Source organism: Coregonus lavaretus (genome assembly GCF_964263955.1).
Source record: "Coregonus lavaretus genome assembly, chromosome: 15".
NCBI classification, from domain to species: Eukaryota; Metazoa; Chordata; class Actinopteri; order Salmoniformes; family Salmonidae; genus Coregonus; species Coregonus lavaretus.
In genome coordinates, this window is record NC_140002.1 from 28232567 (window position 1) to 28247173 (window position 14607).

General features: G+C 42.9%; 1 protein-coding gene across 1 annotated transcript; it reads left to right on the top strand.

The window, feature by feature from the left end:
- Positions 1-2497: 2497 nt before the first annotated feature.
- Positions 2498-14580, top strand: LOC311142683 (SAM domain-containing protein SAMSN-1-like). Its single transcript, XM_084178337.1, has 8 exons — positions 2498-2664; positions 3901-3981; positions 9559-9693; positions 10779-10914; positions 11566-11723; positions 11886-12092; positions 12366-12516; positions 13609-14580. The coding sequence occupies exons 1-8, from the start codon at positions 2602-2604 to the stop codon at positions 13791-13793; spliced, it is 1116 nt and encodes a 371-aa protein (XP_084034463.1). The 5' UTR covers positions 2498-2601; the 3' UTR covers positions 13794-14580.
- The last annotated feature ends 27 nt before the right edge of the window (positions 14581-14607 follow it).

Below are 14607 nucleotides of genomic sequence, written 5' to 3' on the forward strand. Positions count from 1 at the left end.
ATACATTTTTAGTATTTATCTACAAGATATACACAATAAATAGTATCTTGTTTCATGCAGTGCTAAATACTGACCGTAGGCTACAATAGACGACACAGCAATTGTAGATTGGTGAGAAGAACAATGCACTATGGCATTAGCACAATGTCCTGTGGGACAAGCAGGCAGCAATCACTTTATCAGCACAGTAATAATGATTAGTAATGCAGTGCAGATGGCAGAGCATAGCCTTGGTAATCCCTCACCCACATGGCCCCTGAGCGGCACGAGGATCGGTCTGTGTGTATGTGTGTGTTAGTGTGTTTGTCTGGATGTGGCATGCAGATCTTTGTGTGTGTCAGGACATGTGTCTTTTTGTTTGTTTGTGAGACCAGAAGAGATGAAACAAGCCCTCCCTGTGCTTCTTTCTCTAGGTATAGTATACCCACCAAACTGGCAAGGGGAATGTGAGCACACATGGGTTATTACATGTAGTGTCCGTTTATATGGTTCTTCTGTATTTGGTCGTATCTATTTGAGATTTTGGCACAGAAACCGTTGCTGGTGCTGACATATATGTATTTATCGAGTGAAATGTACCTTTCCATTTTATTGTGGTGAAACTTGAAAACGTCCCAGTCCACCCCTTCCCTCATCCTTCATCCCGCTAGTTGAATTACAACTAACAGATCAACCAACGTTCTCAGGTGACTGGGAAGGCACCATGTGGTACAGTTAGACCTACTGCTCTGCTGGCCAGGATTGTCAGGGTGGTAGGGGTGAGGAAGAGGTGTAGGCAGGCTGTGAACTGAGAGTAGGAGAGGTCAGGTGTGTGTCTGTGGCGGCGGCCATGTCACAGACACTCCTCCACTTTCATTTTCTTGCTGACTCTACAACCAGTGCAAAACTAAAGACAAATAAAAATAAGACAAAAACATGGCATGTGAAGTTTTCACAACAGACACTCCGTTTGAGAGTACTAGGCATTACATAATGCACACTGATATTATGGACACTGATATTACGGACACTGATATTACGGACACTGATAGCCTACCCATATTATTCTACTGCAGACTGGGGATGCGGAGGCTGACTTGGCTGAATCTAAGGGAAAGCTGAAGAGGTTCCAGAGGCTAGTAAAAGTGAAGAAGGGAAGCCAGATTGGACTAGATGATGGAAAGACTGACAGCAATTGTGAGTTCTCATGGATGCACCTCGGCTCAAAAGGCAAAGACAGAGCTGCCTGCCTACTTGATACAGAACAAATATTATGAATACAAAGCCCTAGGAAAATAGGGCAACTCTTGCTAACAATTGAAAGCTGATGATTGTATTGTTCTTTAAAGAATACATTACGTATCGCCCTCAAGGCCTTAATCAGAATCTATGAATGAATAGGACTAAAAAGCGCCTTATTTCTCTTCTTGTCCAGGTCACTTGGCAGACTCTGTGTTCAGTAACGACAGTCCCGTCATCACCTGCATCGGGCTGGGGAAGAAGACAGACAAGAAGTCCTCGAAGGCTGCCCCACCATCGCCACTGAAGCAGCAGACTAAGGAGACCAATGGGAAAGCTGTGGAAGGACCTTGGAGCACTGGGGTTCACGACCACCACTGGGGCCTCACAGAAGTCCCTCCACCCTGGGATGTCCCCTACCACACCTGCCATCGGCCCCCAGGCGAGCCCCGGAACTATGGCTTTGACTTCACCCTGCCCCGAGCAACAGCTTGGGACCGCTTTGAGAGTCTGGTCCAGGAGCTGGACAGCAAACAGACGCCGCCAGTGTTCTCTCACCAACGGGTCATCCGCTCGATCACAGATCTGGACATCTCAGAATCCACGGTAAGATACGGTTCACTTAAAGGAGCTTACATACAGGTCTGATAGAGGTACTGTGGGAAGCTGTGGGACTGGTGTTTCCTGAGAAATGATTGCTTTGTAGGGCACACTTACCCCTACAGAATACATTTATATCAGTTTTTATTAGGCAATATGATTTCTATACAAAAAATTGCTGTTGAACACTACACAAGCAAATTTCTATTTGGTATTCATTTAACAATGCTTTAGCTTAGTGAGGTAATAGAACAGAAACTGCAATATACAGGCTTTGTGGTAATTCACCCTTCCTGTGCTCACCAGTCGCTTGGCCACTTCCTCATGAGTAGTTTTACTGGTGGCAGTGAGCTGTATTTAGCTTGGTAGCATTGTCTATTATTTAAATTTAGACAACAGTTTGTGACATTGTCTGAAAAGTCCTTCAACTTTTATAAATTGCAGTCATGGCAAAAAACGAATTACTCATATTATTACAACACCAATCCAGCAGTCATCAATGAGGCTTTCTTGGTGCACTGAGGATGCTTCAGTGTCTGTAGCTTATTGACCAGACTTTCCACCTCTCACCTAAAAGTACAACACATGCATGCCTTTCATCACAGATAAACAGACTGTGTAGATATAGTCACATCCTGGCTGCCTTAGAGGAAATGTAGCTGCTCTGCACAACTGTTGCAGTACAGTAGGTTGTTGATATGATGGTTGGTCAAATAAGCTACAGCACAGTTGTTTTTTTTCAACAACAAAAAAACTGACCAGCAGTCATTCAGATTCAGCACTATGCTTCAGAGGAAACCGTCAAATGTCTCAGACAAAGACACCAAGAGCAAGACAAAACCAAAGGTGAGATCTTGTTTTCGCTTTTCGATTTGCTGCTGTAATAACAAAAAACAACATTTTATATGGCTGGGCATTTTGTTTTACATTTTTTAAACTTAAAGTACTTGCTGTAATTTAAAATAAAAGGAAAAGTTCTAAAGCATATTTGCCAAACATTAGGCTGTATTACAGCAGTAACTCAAGATATTGAAGATTAAGATTCACTCAAAAGTTTGAGTTCATTATAAAAGCAATACTAGCATTTATTGCTCTTGCTATTTGACCATTATTTCTGTTAGAAATCATTAGCTTTCCCCAGTAGGTGACAGTGACTGCAGCCGGCCACGGTTCACGGTTCACTAACGGTCAGATGGTCAGTGCTGGGCCACGAGCCAGGGTTTAATGTAACAGATGTTGGATGAGAGCCTCAGAATGACCACTAAAATGAATCTAATGGGCCGCTAGTGAACAACGGACCATTGCTTTTCACACAGTCACATTTTTTATGACGTTTATGCAGATTATTATCTTTCAATTAGCATAGTGCAGATGAGCAGATGACAGGTTTTAGGGCGAACAGCAGGATGTACTAGAATAATAAAATCCATAACAATAACAATATTATATAACAGGAATACAACACAAAAAATAGTAGCACAAGAATTACATGAAATACTAAAATATTAAATGTATTACATTGGATTTAGTATAAGAGATTTACATTACATCACTTAATGGCAAACGGCCGACCATAACTGATACAAACCTCATTAGCTGTAGTGAAGCTGAACACCCCTCAGTACTCATCCATTACTATACAGTAGTACTCATAATACTCATGATGTCAATAGTAGTAGTAGTAGTACAAAACAACAATACTATAAAGTCAAGGTTTGGTTTGGCAGCTTTAGAAAATACATCTGTAGAGATCAAACAGAACCTGCAGTTACATCATCAAATCCAATCTTAGTCAAATGCAACATAAGACACAATAGAAAGTACAAAAAAGATTAAGAGAAATCTCATAAAATGCCATAATGGCGCCTGGTGGTAATATAGACAGTACTATGTAAATACATGACCAGAGGAACAGGCAGGTTAGATGTATGGTTTACAGGGCATAGGCCTTCTACAGACATGACTTGTTTGTATTGTGCTGCTTTGAGTTCAACATAAACACGACAGCCAGACAACATGTGTCCTGCTGTTACCATCCCAAACACGTTTTAATCTGTTAAATTAATCTCTCATCTCACCCAGCGCTCCACCAGCTTTGGCCGATTTGACTCCTTCAGACACCAACCAGCCCCAGTGAAGCCAGAGGAAAATGGAAGTGCTTTGGTACGTGAAGCATCTGTCTGATTTTGTCGGCCACTTCAACAAGTCATTCCTTAAGTGACACTGTACATTTTCTTAATTGTTTCTAGGGATGTGAGGGTTATGGAATTTTGGATGACGGTTATTGGTCAACCAAATGACCGCAGACACCGTTATAGCTGTTGGAATAGCAAAAAAAAAAAAAAAACATTTTCTCCTCTCCTCCGCTCATGACCGCATGTGCTGGCATAGAAATAGAATGACTAGAACAGGCATCCCCATTCAAGTCAATGATGGCATAATGGGTAGACTGCCGGCCATTGCGAGTGTACCCATAGCAGAGATAGTTTTGAGAAGATGGGAAACTCCATTCGAATTGTATTAACACCCATTGTGTACGTTTCTCATGCGTCATCAATGGCCACGCGGTGCATTCTGGGCGATTCTGGGACAAGGAGATCACTCCTACAAGTATTGAATGGGAGTCAATTGGGCACTAGCTCAAAAACCCAGCATTAGCATGTATTACTTGAACAAGAAGTACAACATTACAAATATTTTCCGATATGTGAGATAATTAACTTGTTCTCTGTAATATCGTATAGCTTTGACATCGTGACATTACGTATTTTCGAAGAAAATAGGCAGGTTTCTCAGCTCATACCCACAACGTGAACGCGATTGGTCGACAGTCTGCTGGGTGGGGCGTTATACGTTTCTCCGTTCATTGGCCACTGGGATTCCTATCTCCTCCTTTCTAAGTATCTCTGCCCAGAGGAGCAAAGCAGGAAGTAAAAGCAGGAAGTCAAAGCAGGAAGTCAAAGCAGGAAGTGTACCCATCAATATGTGCTGTTATTTGTTGATTAAGCTCAACTGACATTACTTAAGTGATAATGCCCGAGAAACCGGTGTTTGGAGGATATAATGGCAGGGGTGTTGGCAAACCGTGCCAATATATCCACCAAACACCGGCTTCGAGGGCATTATCACTTTTATACAACGGGTTACCAACATCAAATCAAATCAAATCAAATTGTATTGGTCACATACACATATTTAGCAGATGTTATTGCGGGTGTAGCGAAATGCTTGTGTTCCTAGCTCCAACAGTGCAGTAGTATCTAACAATTCACAACAATACACAAATCTAAAAGTAAAAAAATGCAATTAAGAAATATATAAATCTAAATTAGGATGAGCAATGTCGGAGTGGCATTGACTAAATACAGTAGAATAGAATACAGTATATACATACAGTGAGAGAAAAAAATATTTGATCCCCTGCTGATTTTGTACGTTTGCCCACTGACAAAGAAATGATCAGTCTATAATTTTAATGGTAGGTTTATTTGAACAGTGAGAGACAGAATAACAACAAAAAAATCCAGAAAAACGCATGTTAAAAATGTTATAAATTGATTTGCATTTTAATGAGGGAAATAAGTATTTGACCCCTCTGCAAAACATGACTTATTACTTGGTGGCAAAACCCTTGTTGGCAATCACAGAGGTCAGACGTTTCTTGTAGTTGGCCACCAGGTTTGCACACATCTTGCAGATCTTCTCCAAGTCATTAAGGTTTCGAGGCTGACGTGTGGCAACTCGAACCTTCAGCTCCCTCCACAGATTTTCTATGGGATTAAGGTCTGGAGACTGGCTAGGCCACTCCAGGACCTTAATGTGCTACTTCTTGAGCCACTCCTTTGTTGCCTTGGCCATGTGTTTTGGGTCATTGTCATGCTGGAATACCCATCCACGACCCATTTTCATTGCCCTGGCTGAGGGAAGGAGGTTCTCACCCAAGATTTGACGGTACATGGCCCCGTCCATCGTCCCTTTGATGCGGTAAAGTTGTCCTGACCCTTAGCAGAAAAACACCCCTGTTGTCACCTTCTCACCAAGCTGCTTGGCAATGGTCTTGTAGCCTATTCCAGCCTTGTGTAGGTCTACAATCTTGTCCCTGACATCCTTGGAGAGCTCTTTGGCCTTGGCCATGGTGGAGAGTTTGGAATTTGATTGATTGATTGCTTCTGTGGACAGGTGTCCTTTATACAGGTAACAAGCAGAGATTAGGAGCACTCCCTTTAAGAGTGTGCTCCTAATCTCAGCTCGTTACCTGCATAAAAGACACCTGGGAGCCAGAAATCTTTCTGATTGAGAGGGGGTCAAATACTTATTTCCCTCATTAAAACGCAAATCAATTTATAACATTTTTGACATGTGTTTTTCTGGATTTTTTTGTTGTTATTCTGTCTCTCACTGTTCAAATAAACCTACCATTAAAATTATAGACTGATCATTTCTTTGTCAGTGGGCAAACGTACAAAATCAGCAGGGGATCAAATACTTTTTTCCCTCACTGTATGAGATGAGTAAAGCAGTATGTAAACATTATTAAAGTGACTAGTGTTCCATTATTAAAGTGGCCAGTGATTCCATGTCTATGTATATAGGCCAGCAGCCTCTAAGGTGCAGGGTTGAGTAGTCGAGTGGTACACGGCTAGTGATGGCTATTTAACAGTTTGATGGCCTTGAGATAGAAGCTGTTTTCAGTCTCTCGGACCCAGCTTTGATGCACCTGTACTGACCTCGCTCTGGTGGTTGATGTCCTTGATGATCTTTTTGGCCTTCCTGTGACATCTGGTGCTGTAGGTGTCCTGGCGGGTAGGCAGTGTGCCCCCGGTGATGTGTTGGGCAAACCATACCACCCTCTGGAGAGCCCTGCGGTTGCGGGCGGTGCAGTTGCTGTACCAGGCGGTGATACAGCCCGACAGAATGCTCTCAATTGTGCATCTGTAAAAGTTTCTGAGGGTCTAAGGGGCCAAGCCAAATTTCTTCAGCCTCCTGAGGTTGAAGAGGCGCTGTCGCACCTTCTTCACCACACTCTGTGTGGGTGGACCATTTCAGATTGTCAGAGATGTGTACGCTGAGGAACTTGAAGCTTTCCACCTTCTCCACTGCGGTCCCATCGATGTGGACAGGGGCGTGCTCCCTCTGCTGTTTCCTGAAGTCCACGATCAGCTCCTTTGTTTTGTTGACGTTGAGAGAGAGATGATTTTCCTGGCCCCACTCTGCCAGGGCCCTCACCTCCTCCCTGTAGGCTGTCTTGTCATTGCTGATAATCAGGCCTACTACTGTTGTGTCGTCTGCAAACTTGATGATTGAGTTGGAGGCGTGCATGACCACACAGTCATGGGTGAACAGGGAGTACAGGAGGGGGCTGAGCACGCACCCTTGTGGGGCCCCTGTGTTGAGGATCAGCGAAGTGGAGGTGTTGTTTCCTACTTTCACCACCTGGGGGTGGTCCGTCAAGAAGTTCAGGACCCAGTTGCACAGGGCGGGGTTCAGACCCAGGGCCCGAGCTTAATGATGAGCTTGGAGGGTACTATGGTGTTGAAGGCTGAGCTATAGTCAATGAACAGCATTCTGACATAGGTATTCCTCTTGTCCAGATGGGAAAGGGCAGTGTGCAGTGCAATGGCAATTGCATCGTCTGTGGATCTATTGGGGCGGTAAGCAAATTGAAGTGGGTCTAGGGTGTCAGGTAAGGTAGAGGTGATATGATCCTTAACTAGCCTCTCAAAGCACTTCATGATGACAGAAGTGAGTGCTACGGGGTGATGGTCATTTAGTTCAGTTACCTTTGGTTTCTTGAGTACAGGAACAAATGTGGACATCTTGAAGCAAGTGGGGACAGCAGACTGGGATAGGGAGAGATTGAATATGTCCGTAAACACTCAAACCAGCTGGTCTGCGCATGCTCTGAGGACGCGGCTAGGGATGCCGTCTGGGCCGGCAGCCTTGCGAGGGTTAACACGCTTAAATGTCTTACTCACGTCGGCCATGGAAACGAGAGCCCACAGTCCTTGGGAGCGGGCCGCGTCGGTGGCACTGTGTTATCCTAAAAGCGGGCGAAGAAGGTGTTTAGCTTGTCTGGGAGCAAGACGTCTGTGTCCGTGACGTGGCTGGTTTTCCCTTTGTAATCCGTGATTGTCTGTAGACCCTGCAACATATGTCTCGTGTTTCTGAGCTGTTGAATTGCGACTCTACTTTGTCTCTGTACTGACGTTTTGCCTGTTTGATTGCCTTACATATTCAAATAATGATTGACATATTTTCATAAAAAACATTATTTTGATTAATTTATTCATACTATTCCATCCTCCCACGAGATATAGTCCCGACATAAATCTAAGGTTGCTACCCAAGTCGGTTGACAGAGTCGTTAAGTCTTTTTGCTCTGTATCTATGGACGCGAACCCAGTCGTTCATTCTAAATGTTCCATTGCCATACTGGCTGGCAACGTTCTTATCCCTTGCATGCTAGCTAGCCAACTACGGCTAACTTACAGTCATGTCAAACAGTGCAGCCAGAATAACAGCAAAGTAGCTGCATTTGCGTTTGTTTAAGCTGTTTTCTAGTGATATTTATTTGGATACAGCCATAACAATGAGCTAATAATGCGCGATTTCGCCTGGCATAGAAAATATGCTCTCTCGTCAGGACACTGTTGTTCAGAGGAGCTAGCCAACAACACATATAACACAATCACTTCAAACTGAAGCTGGAAAGACTGCAAACTAGCTGCATTTCATTTAGTTTCACCTGTTTTCTATTGACATTTCTTTGTATATATCCATAAAAATGATGCCAGCTGATTCATGAGTTCGACTGGCTGAGAAAAGCTGTCTGCCTGTCTGTCTCGTCCTTACTCCCTACACGTTCATTACTATGGGACTGCTGGAGATCGAATTTCAATATTGAAACAATGTTGCAAATGTCAGAGAGACAGACAGCAAGGTTTATACAAATCTCCACTGTTGAAAACCAAATGCTAGTCTAAAAAAAATGGTAGATAATGTCTAAATGCTTTTTATAGTGGAGCTCAAGTTAATAAATTGCCGGGTTGATGAGACAGTGGATTGCGCAGTGAGATGGAACAGAGTAAATAGGCATTTCAACGTCATAGCTTTAGCCGGTGGTAACTTGTGGTTTTAACCAATCAGCATCCGGGATTAGACTCACCCGTTGTATAATATAAATACATTCCATTGCATGAGCCACATCAGTTAAAATAATTTGAATGAACATTCTACATTACCATGGAAATTATAGCATCACAATACCTGGCAGCCATTGCGAATGTAACCATGAGTTTACCAGCCAAATGACCAGGGTTAGAGGTTCCAATCCCGTTCTATTCATTCTATTTATATGTGTGCTGCTGCTGCAGGGAGGGGGGCATTGCCTAGGCAACCGAAGACTTGTTTGCTACAACACCTTGCTTTTTTCAGCACATTGTAAAGAGTCCAAGTTACCGCAGAAACAGACTCAACTGCATGAATGCCCGGCCGTCCTGTCTTCATTCAGCTGTTCGTTCCACAAAAAAACAATGGTTTCAAATGGTTATGACGTTTTATTTTGTTTTGTTTTGTATGGTCTTCATCCATAATCAGTGGTTACACAATACGGTAATTATGCCAGCCCTAATTGTTCCAACATTAGTAGCAGGGCTGACTCATCTTTTTAAGTTATCTTGCTGTATCATAGTTTAAGCATTTTAACTATGTAACAACAAGTGTGTGTTGATATGTGTGCAGTCTGCAGAGGGACAGCAGGTTGATAGTGGTGACCAGACCAGATCAGGAAGTATAGGCAAGAAGATGAAAGCCATCTCACTGACGATGAGGAAGAGGATGGGCAGGCAGTATGCCAAAGCCCTGTCAGAGGACATGGTGAGTGAGACAAAGCACGTTGTGTCAAACAGATCAGGCCTCAACTGTGTTTTCTTTTCTTTATTTTTTATTTTTCTTTATTTTAAGGTAAAATCTATTAAAACAAAATCAATATTGCACTTCAATTTTTACATTACAATTACTATTGTACAGTTTTTCTTTACATTGCAAACACATCTGACAACCCCCCCAAACTCAATTTTTTTACATTCAGTGTACCACAGACCTCTGATAAAAGCCAAACGAGTGAAATTAAAGTTTAACTAAAAGAAAGCTGATGTCTAAATGCAGAGGTATAGGCTAGTATGTAGGAAATGTACAGTAAGACCACACAAATTATAGGAACAGACCACCTGCGTAATAATGATCAAGTCCACTCTTCTATGTAGCAAAAGAAAAGAGCAACACATGAATGAACAATAGAAACCCAACAGAACAGGAACCTTGGAAGTGAATAGTAAAGAATGATCATACAGTGATCATAGAGTGGTAATAGAATACAGTGATAATACAAAACAGTGATAATACAGTGTATGGCTCCTCAGGAGCTAAAGAAAGGAGGATTATAAATTATGACGAACAAGTTAGGCTACACCCAGGCTTTTAGTTCAGAGACCTACTGTACATGTCCAAACACAGTCAGAATAGGACAAAGACTCATTACCACGTCACCTGGTAACCAAGTTATTTGTGGAGCTAAAAAGACACACCTCTTCTCTCACAAAGAAGACGAGGGAGGTACAGTCAGAGCCTACGGTGGAGGAGCAGGTATAGGGGGATTACACACAGCTCCTGCCTATGTCAAGTCTCATTTATAAATGGCAACGCAGCTCTGTGTGGATTAAGGACTCAGAGGGAGGAGAGGAGCTCCTCTGTGCCCTTGCATAAACTGCCTGGGATACTGAGACGTTTTGGCACATCTTAGAACCCTGCCCCGACCCGGCCCTCTGATTGGTTTAGCTTTCTCCTTTCCTTCCTCCTCAACCGCCATGCTGTGAGATGAGATGGGGAGTGACGGCATAAGGAGAAAAGGAGGGCAAAGAAAATAAAAAACATGACCTGTTCGGTTGTTTTTTTACTGGTAGGGCGACGAGACGGAGAGAGATGAAGAAGGAGAAGGGGATGTTGTTTACGGCGTCCATTCATTTCCAAAAGGACACAGAAAGTCCAGTCACTCTCTGGAAAGCCTCTACAGTCTCAACAGTGGACAAAGCTCCTCCAGTAAGCACACAGCCAACACCTTACTGGATTAAACAAGTTCACTCTCACTCTTTACTAATGCAATTTTAGTTTACTCTGCGTCATAGTAAAGCATGCTATACACATTGCAGTTGATAAAAATCAAGTGTGTAGTTCCATCTGCTAAGGCATTTCTTTGGACCTTGATTTACCCAACAAAGGATGCCTGACAAATAATCACAGTCAAGTCTAAACTGACAATATTTCACTCACTGCCATAACCATCATAATGTAACTTAATATTCTAATTGGTAAGTAGGATACTGTTAGCATCAATCATAGGAGGCTGCTGAGGGGAGGATGGCTCATAATAATGGCCGGAACGACGTGAATGGAATGGCATCAAACACCTGGAAACTATGTGTTTGATGTATTTGATCCCATTCCATTGATTCTGCTCCAGCCATTACCACCGTCCTCCCCAATTAAGGTGCCACCAACCTCCTGTGGCATCAACCCTCATGAATAGACATTGCATTAAGGAGTAAAAAACTCCCTCACTATGTAGCATGATGTACAACAGTACCCACAATGCTCACCGTAACATTCAGCCTTTTGTTTGTAAAGGTTGTTGTGAAGCTAACATGATGTCTGTCTCCTACCAATTCAACTGGGTTGTGTGCTGCGCCCTAGGTGGGGTGACCAGTGGGTCAGACGGCTCCAGTAACAGAGACAGTCTGAGGCTGGATGAGGAGCTGCCCCTTTCCTACACAGGGCAGTTCTGTGGCAGAGCCCGGGTCCACACTGACTTTGTCCCCAGTCCCTACGACACTGAATCACTCAAACTCAAGGTAACCTACCTGACTGACCCATCTGACTGAATTGTCAAACCTGTCCTTCGGCACATCCTCCTGGATTTTTAAGCAGTTGAGATAGAGCCAATGTCTTGCAAAGTAGCTTGTGTAGACCTAATACATGCATCGCTCAAGTAAAATGCCAATTTCTTCTTTCAGGTAGGGGATGTGATTGAAATCATCAGCAAGCCTCCTATGGGGATATGGACAGGCATGCTGAACAACAAGGTGGGAAACTTTAAGTTCATCTACGTGGACCTCATAGTAGAGAAGGTTCCTGAACCGCCTCAGAAGATGACACACAGGAGGAGCAGGAGACCCCGGCCCAAAACGCTACAGGAACTCCTAGAGCGCCTCAATCTGGAGGTAGACCGACTCGCTCTCTCTCCTCTCTCTCCTTCTCTCTCTCACTCACTCACTCTCTTATCTGTCTCTCTCCTCAAATCTGTTGTCACAAACTATCGCTTGCAAACAAACTTGTTCCCTGCATTCTGAAAAAAAAAAAATACTTTCAATTGAATCTTTACAGAACAATAACTTTCTGATGTCAACACAGTGATGACAGACAGGCTTGAGTTGTGTTTTTCATTGTAACATGATGACTTGCTTACCGATTGGTATTGTTTCTATATGTTGTAGGAGTATGCCTCCTCCCTGCTCTTGAATGGGTACCAGACAGTAGATGACCTGAAGGAGCTGAAGGAGCAGCATCTGGTGGAACTCAATGTGACTGATTCTGAACACAGACATCGTCTGATGACTGCCGTCGAGTGCCTCCAAGATCCCCAAAGTGAGTCAGGGCAGTCTTTTCCCTACTTTGATTTCCAGGTGGGATGCAAAGGCACTCAAGACAACACCTGGGCCTTCTGGCATCAGAATTGCAAATTGAAACCAATAACAACCCAAACTCTTTTAGGTGAGGCGCTCCAAAGCTGCTAGTTCTGACAAAAACGGTAGCAGTGGAGGAGATCATAATTCCCTCTAAGCATATGTACTGTATTCAGATTGCCAAAGGTCTGGTTTTAGATGTCAAGCGGATAAGGAAGGGTATACCGTCAGCGGAGGAAGTGCTGTATCAGGGCCGTGGTATCAGGGACACAGGTAAAGAGGCTAATGATAACTGGATAACCACCCCTTACAGCACAGAGAACACAACAGGACAGTTACCACACACGGTTCAAAATAGTTACAATAAACAATTCAGGACACTTAGAGCAAACAGCTCACGACAGTTACCAATCACAGTTTAAAACCATTACAACAATACTGCTAAATTGGCAAACTGTCTATTATAACAAAGTAATATCACAGCAAGAAGTGAACTTGCAAGAAGTGAACTTCAGAATGTAACATTAATTGTGTGTATCTCACAGTGTGTGTAAATAACAGGATATCAGCCATCTTGTCCTGGCCATAGCTAGCTAAAGAAGATGTCTTACACTGCTAATACCTTAATAGTCAGTTGCTAGAAGGACATGAAAGGAAAGGCAGAGTCGGAGTCAGGAAACATAACATTGAGTGATGCAAGACAAGAAAAGCCACTAACAGGAAATGTCATTTTCAGAAGCCACTGTGGTTTGGGTGTTGCACTAGCCTATATATCTTGTTTTTCAATCTTATGCAAACATTTTGGATCTTTTGAACTTCACTTTTCGCTGCAGTAAGCAAAAGTAACAGGGTATCAGACTCAGAGCTTTAACAGCCTACATAAAGATTGAAACATACCAGCTGCAATAGGCATATTTTGGTGCTGGAGAGAAAAAGGAAACTATAAAAAAGGTATTTCTGCAACTGATATTGTGGGAGCATATCAGATTTGTGGACATTACTTTTAAATAGACCACTATAAGCTCTCTAAGCCCCCATGTCTGTTCCATTCCAGGTGATGGTCAGGAGGGCGAGGTAAACCAGGAAGCCAAGTACCCAACTGAGAGCATTAAAGCCGATCTGAACTGCCCCAGAGACTCTGGCTGCTACATGCCTTCTGACTGCTCAGACAACAGCAAGGAGGAGACAGACATCAACGTGCCAGCACTGAACCATCATCCTCCCATGGCTCAGACCTAACCGCCACCAGCAGATAGACACTCCTAAGGGCCTTTCAGAAAAATTTGGATCATGCAACATCTGTCTCATGCGAAATACCCTTTACGTAGGACAAGAGCATTCCTCTTTGTTTTCATACTGCATTCAGTATCAGTATTCTATGTGGCTGGCATTGCAGTTATCATGCATATACCACTGTTACCACGTCATTTCAACCCATAAAATCTATGTGATGACGTTGAATCAACTTTTAACCTAAATCCAATGACATTGTTGATTTCACGTTAGTTGACAACTCAACCAAATGTAAATCAAAACTAGACGTTGAACTGATGTCTGTGCCCAGTGGGTATCTACTGTACACCAAAGGCAGACCAGTCATTTCCTGAGTTGGCTTGGCTGCTGGTTTGTAATTGTTGATAATGATGTATCCCAAGCCTTTATTTACAATTGTTCCTCAAGTCTTGTGAGTCACTCTGTCATTGGACCTGTGAAATCATTGCAGTAGGCTTTGTTTTTAGCACAATGTGCAATGTCAACATTGCTGTGTTAGGGTGTTCAGTACATTCACAGAGGTGCATGTGGAAGAGGGAGATATTAAATGAAGGTTTAAAGGATTTTTCTACTGTATCTCAGATTTATGGTATTATTGAACATTTTGTTAAAGTGATTTGAGAGTTAGTAGCTTACTGTCAGTTTTTTTGAAAGCTCTCCTTCATTCTAGCAATTGTTATACCAATGTACCAATGTATTAATGAAACGACTATGAAATGCAATATTTTTCCAAAAATAAAGTATTATAATTTTCTGCAGCTGTTAAATCATTTCTGGTGAG

Excerpts from the sequence above, each read along its gene's own strand:
- LOC311142683 (XM_084178337.1), top strand. The coding sequence starts at position 2,602 with ATGCTTCAGAGGAAACCGTCAAATGTCTCAGACAAAGACACCAAGAGC. Across the intron at positions 12,093-12,365 it reads TAGAGCGCCTCAATCTGGAG|GAGTATGCCTCCTCCCTGCT; the intron begins GTAGACCGACTC and ends TATATGTTGTAG. Across the intron at positions 12,517-13,608 it reads GTGCCTCCAAGATCCCCAAA|GTGATGGTCAGGAGGGCGAG; the intron begins GTGAGTCAGGGC and ends GTTCCATTCCAG.